Raw genomic sequence first — 5424 nt, forward strand, 5'->3', positions numbered from 1 at the left:
TGTGTGTGTGTGTGTGTGCGTGCGTGTGTGTGTGTGTGTGTGTGTGTGTGTGTGTGTCCATCTTTAACCTTGTTGATATGGACGTGTCGCTTCCCGTCTGGTTTCAGGAGATCCTTCTGCCTCAGAGGAGAGCATTCACATGGTTCCTTTCCAGTTTGATCTCATCCAGCTTCTGCCCAAATGCCAGCAGGTGGAGCTCTTCTTCCTCACATTCGGCACAGGTATCATTTTGTTTTCTTTCACTGAAACATGTAAAGCAAAGGTGTCAAAATTGTACTTTTGTACTTGATATAAATCATCCCTACTGACCAGTTTGGACCCCGTGGCGGACTGGTTCTGTTGAGATTCTAAAACAGTTGCATTATCCAAATACTGTATGTGGTAAAGATTTTAAATGTTTTCTACCCTGGGCAAACACCGCCTCTTGTGTGTCTCCAGAGGCGGAGCTGGAGGAGCACCTCTGTAGCGGCCCGTGCCTTCCCAACGAGCTGCTCCTGGGCCTCTTCCACAGCAGCCTGGAACAGGAACTGAGCGACCGCGAGATTCCCGTAGCCGTTGGCGACCACGCCGCCTTCATGCGCCACGTCCTTGAGCGCGAGCGCAACGGCCACTGCGCTCCCTTCCCCCTGCCCGTCATCAAGGGTGAGTCCTTACCGGGTTGGCAGATCTCAAGAGCTTCATGTTTTTTTTTGTTTTGTTTTGTTTTTTCCAGCACAAGACTTCACAAGGCCTCTGGATAGAAAGGAAGTGATGTCAGCGTTTCACTTAACCGGCAGCAGTAAAGAGATGACAGAATCCACCAGCACGTTGCAGGTAATCCTGCTGCAAAACAAAAGTAGCCCACACAACTCTATTTATTTATTATGATTGTGAATGGTGTCGAATAATATAAAAAGCTAACCGTTATGGACACAGATTTAAATACTGGAAACTTGTTTAAAAAATGCAAACGAAAAAAGCACATTTTACTGTAATGTAAACATTTTTTATTTAAATTGCATTTAAAATTACATACATCTTGACATTATCCGAACCGCTTATGCTCCCGAGGGTTGCGGGCAAGCTGGAGCCTATCCCAGCTGTTCCAAATATATTTCATGAATGACAATATTAGGAAAATTATTATGCATTAATAAACTATAATAAAATGCGTTGCAAAATATTCTTTAAAAATTATAAAATAATAAAACTTAAGATAAAGATTGACTATCGTTAATATGTTACTTCCGTATTCTAAAATGCGCGGACTGTTAATTGCGTGTTTGACCGTCAGAGTTTGGCCAACGCCGACCTGGTTTATGATGAGCCTTCGCTGGCGGGGCAGAGCTGCTCGGTGCCCCAGTGGAGGTGTTACGCCAAGCACATCAGCTCCCAACAGATCCTGCTCACCTTCCTGCCAGCCACCTTCGCAGGTGCCACTTTTCCGTTCCCGCTCACTGACAAACTACCGCAACGTACAAACGTGTCTGCCTTTTTTCTGGACAGATGTCCTGATGCTGATGACCTCTGGGCTGGAGGCGGAGCATTTGAGTCACGTCAGCACGCAGGACGACGACACGCTGACGCCCGGCAAACAGTCACAGGCCGACTCACCGTCCGGATCCGCCGGCGGACCGTGCCGGTCCGAGTCCAGCCTGGGTCCAGCCTTCGAGATGAGGAGGAGTTCAAGCGGCGGGCCCCTGGACTCCACGTCGCCCGTTGTCTCGCCGTCCTTGGAGGAGGTGAGGGGACCTGCCAGGCCCACTGACGCCCTGCCGTCGGACGCGTGGGGTATCAGGATGTCCGAAAGCCAGCCCGGAACGCCCGGCTCGTGTCAGTCTACGGCAGGTGCAGGTAGGGGTTTCCCAGTCACATTCCAACACTCACATTTGTTTCTGATTAAAACAATCACACTTTTCCTCCCATCATTGCACAATGCGTGTGGTGTGCTGTGTGTTAATAGTGTGTATTACTACTGCACGTGTGTGTGTTGTAGATTTGGTTGACAAAGTTCACTTCTCTGAGCCGCAGCACTACGGTGCGCACGGCGGCAGCGGTGGCATCCTGGGCCGCCAGTTGTCCCAGCAGAGTTCTGGCACGCAGCTCAAATGTCCCGTCTATGTGTACAATTGCTGCCTGGAGCTGCTCAAGGAGCAGCTGGTACACCCCGCCGCCAGCCGACACCCCCGGGACGTCTTCTTCAGGTACATCTACACCGTTAACGTTTTTGCTTTATCCGCAAAATGGCTCTCGCGCTATTGTTTCGGTGATGAAAGCTCAAAACACTCATCAAACTTTGAGGTCACGCGCATTTGCTGGGTTCGGTAAAACTGCTTGGCTATTTAACATCGCCCCTCGGATACAGTGATGAGTTCAATTCGTTAATAAAAAAAAAAAAAAAAAAAAAAACATTCCAAGCTGCCTCGTCTGGCTGTAAAAGACCCAAAATGTTCAGCTGTAATTATTGATTGTGTGTCTGTGGTTGTCTTGACGACTGAGTAGACCTCAAGAGGCTCAGTCTTGGCAGATGCCTGAGCAGATGAAGACCAGGTGAGAAGAGCTGCTTGTTTTTGTCAGCGCCAAGGGTGCTTTTACCAGCCTGCACGTTGCATCTTTGCATTAAAAAAACAAAACAAAAAGAGCATGTCGACTCACCCGTCACATCATTATCTACGGCTGGACAACCAATCGAACTGTGTCAAAAATGATGCCTACTTCCACTCCAGGCCTCTAGGTGGTAGCCTCGTGCAGTCAGAGTTAATGGGTCATTCCTTCGTGCCTCAGTGCATCACAATGGTTCTAGTTATTCCAACATTAAATGAGGACATTTTAAACCACAATTCCACGCGAAGTCCTTGGAAATTGTACGTTTTGAACCTCGTACCTGGTTTACAGATCCTGCTCCAAAGATTCTTCTTGGACCTCTCAAAACCTCCTCATCAATGTCTTCTTTCAACCCTGGGGAATTTCCCCCAAACTCATTTTAGACAGCAACCCAAACCCACAATGGGTGTCTTTGATCACATTTCCACCTAAAGTTCCGGGAAGTTTGACTTCTTAATCATAGTACTTGGTTGCAGATCCCACCCGAAATGTTCCTGGACCTCTCGAAAGCACGATCCCTTCAGCAGGCTCCTTTCGGTTTGGATAAATTACCTAGAAACTAAATATAGATGATAATTCCCATGGTCCTAACACCCAACGACCTTCCCAAGAGTTGAGGATGTTCCTTGTTGTGTGCTGTTGTGTGTTGTGTCAAGATTAACGCCGCGTTACACCATGGAGTGGACTGAGTGGAAATGCCGACTCACGACCCATCAGTTGTGAAATCGTAGAAGCGTCCCAGTCATTTGCCATCCCACTGTGTTCCGACAGGTCGCTTTCTCTGGACCGCAGCAGCCCTACGCCTTGGACGGACCTTCTGGCACAGCCTCACAAGCACAAGGAGCTGGCCCACTACTGCAGCTTGCTGCAGGAACACTACCAGCAGAGCTTCGCCAAAGGTGAACTGCCCAAACCACAAGTCTGTGTCTACTTTCTCAGTCAACCTGTTCGTGGAATTCCACCATAGTTCATGTGACACTCACTTCTGTCACACTTGTTACGTTAAAAGCACTTATTGCTAGCGGACAAAGGCCACCTCTTTTTGTAGAATCGCTGCGTGAAAGGGTCTCAAGGGACGGTCTGTCTCGTGTGTGGCATTCAGGTGTCTACCGGAGCCTCCAGCAATCGCTCAGCATCAGCTCCCAGGACGTCCTGATGGCCATGGACTACTGCGAGGAGTCCCTGCAGGAGATTGATATCACGGCCTTCCTGCAGACACTATGTGGACACATCCGGGTATTCCGGGAGAACGGCCAAGCTCCCACGTGGACTCGGCAGCCCAAAGCCGCCGGGAGGTTGGCCACCTTCATTGTCGGAGAGGCCGAGGAGGATCGAGCCGATGTCAAGTCTGCTGTGGCCTCCTCGTCCAGGTTTGTAGACAGACTCGTACAGTGCTTTTCTGCTATCTTGATACCTTTAGGGAATTGTGAACTTTTGTCGGGGGGCATCATTACACACGTTTGTGAGCACTTTCCATATGAACTGGACATCTCTGAAGGTTTTATGTGTGAAATAACAGTTTTGAGCTGGAAGACGCCAACGAAGCAGATTCCCGTGGTCCCGCCCCCCAGCCCCAGCTCGTCCAGGAGGTGTCCAGCAAGCTCCCAGCATTCCCCCTAGATTTGCTCCAGACGCATCCGGCTTGTGACCTGTGCCCAGACGTGCACAAAATAATTCAGGTGAAATATCGCGGCGAAGGAGTTGAGCGCATGACGAGCTGTTGTTTTGGCGACTCTGAATTGCTTCGACCTTCGCAGGAAAAGTTCATGGCAATCGTGTTCCAGTATTTCAAACCTGTGCCTTCCAATCCACATTACTTCTATTACTGCCCGCCGTCTTCCAAGAAGGAGGTGAGGAAGTCCGCGTTCATAGCCTCACTTTCTTGAAAACAGTCTATTTTCATCAGTAGACTCTGACATGTGATTGCTCCACACCATTAGATGCATTTGGGTTTATGGTCTAGGAAACTACGGCATTAGTGTTAGTGCTTTTCCCCCAGTAGACTCTGACAATGAGTAGTTCCACAATGTTGTGTGCATTTATGTTACGGGTGTTGCACTGTTTGGCTTCCCTAGGAGGACTCGGAGGACGGCGAATTGGAGGTGAGGCCCAACGAAGAGACGGTGTCCGAGGCCGAGCAAGCCACTGAGGATGGTGAGGTTCTTCCCAACACCTTTCTGTACTTCGTTTTGTTTGTCCCCTTTTTCGCATCCGACGGAAGATGGAGTCTGGCACCTTCAATTGTACAGAGATGAAAGTCCTCCGGGTTTTCCCGGAATTCCGGGTTTTTCAATTTTTTTATGAACATTTCTCCGGAGAATTGAGGAAAATTTGCATAATCCGGATATTTGTTGACAACATTGAACGAAGACGCGTTTGAGTTCGTTGTATTGCTTTCACGAGCGTAGCCATATTGAGGCACTAACACTAGTAACAGTAAAGAGATTTTTGTTTGTGTAATAACGACAGAAGACATGATGGCGTTTGACTAATGGTTTAGTAGAACGAATGGCAACTCGCAACAACAGTAGCAAGCGTCATTTTGCCTCTTGGGTTATACCATCTCAACTAGAACGTGGGGGACAGTCCCCAAACAATTTTCGTCTCTTTATAAACACACCCGCTAAACCCCAGTGGAACGAATAAAAGACGCCGTCAACAAGACAGTTGTCGTAAAATATATATTTGCCCAAAAAGGGAAAAACACAGATTGGCAGAAAATCGTGTCCGTCCGACATAGTGTCGTCTCAGCTAACTTAGCTTAACTGTTGTCGTGTGTGACGTCGGTTGCGTCAGCGCTGATTGGTTGAAATCAAAAGACGCGCTGGCGTACATGTTCGC

The 5424-nt window shown here is 48.6% G+C and overlaps 1 protein-coding gene across 1 annotated transcript in view; it reads left to right on the plus strand.

Moving 5' to 3' along the window:
* LOC109525029 (protein SZT2-like) overlaps positions 1 to 5424 on the plus strand; it is a 51550-nt gene that overhangs the window by 6232 nt on the left and 39894 nt on the right. The window contains exons 18-29 of the mRNA XM_019885257.1: positions 108 to 221; positions 439 to 642; positions 713 to 813; positions 1274 to 1412; positions 1486 to 1833; positions 1976 to 2183; positions 2482 to 2529; positions 3355 to 3482; positions 3686 to 3953; positions 4103 to 4262; positions 4341 to 4433; positions 4659 to 4737. Of these exons, the coding sequence (XP_019740816.1) occupies positions 108 to 221; positions 439 to 642; positions 713 to 813; positions 1274 to 1412; positions 1486 to 1833; positions 1976 to 2183; positions 2482 to 2529; positions 3355 to 3482; positions 3686 to 3953; positions 4103 to 4262; positions 4341 to 4433; positions 4659 to 4737 (1890 nt within the window). The remainder of the gene's footprint in view (positions 1 to 107; positions 222 to 438; positions 643 to 712; positions 814 to 1273; positions 1413 to 1485; positions 1834 to 1975; positions 2184 to 2481; positions 2530 to 3354; positions 3483 to 3685; positions 3954 to 4102; positions 4263 to 4340; positions 4434 to 4658; positions 4738 to 5424) is intronic.

Source organism: Hippocampus comes, unplaced genomic scaffold, assembly GCF_001891065.2.
Source record: "Hippocampus comes isolate QL1 unplaced genomic scaffold, H_comes_QL1_v1.1 scaffold90, whole genome shotgun sequence".
Lineage (NCBI taxonomy): Eukaryota > Metazoa > Chordata > Actinopteri > Syngnathiformes > Syngnathidae > Hippocampus > Hippocampus comes.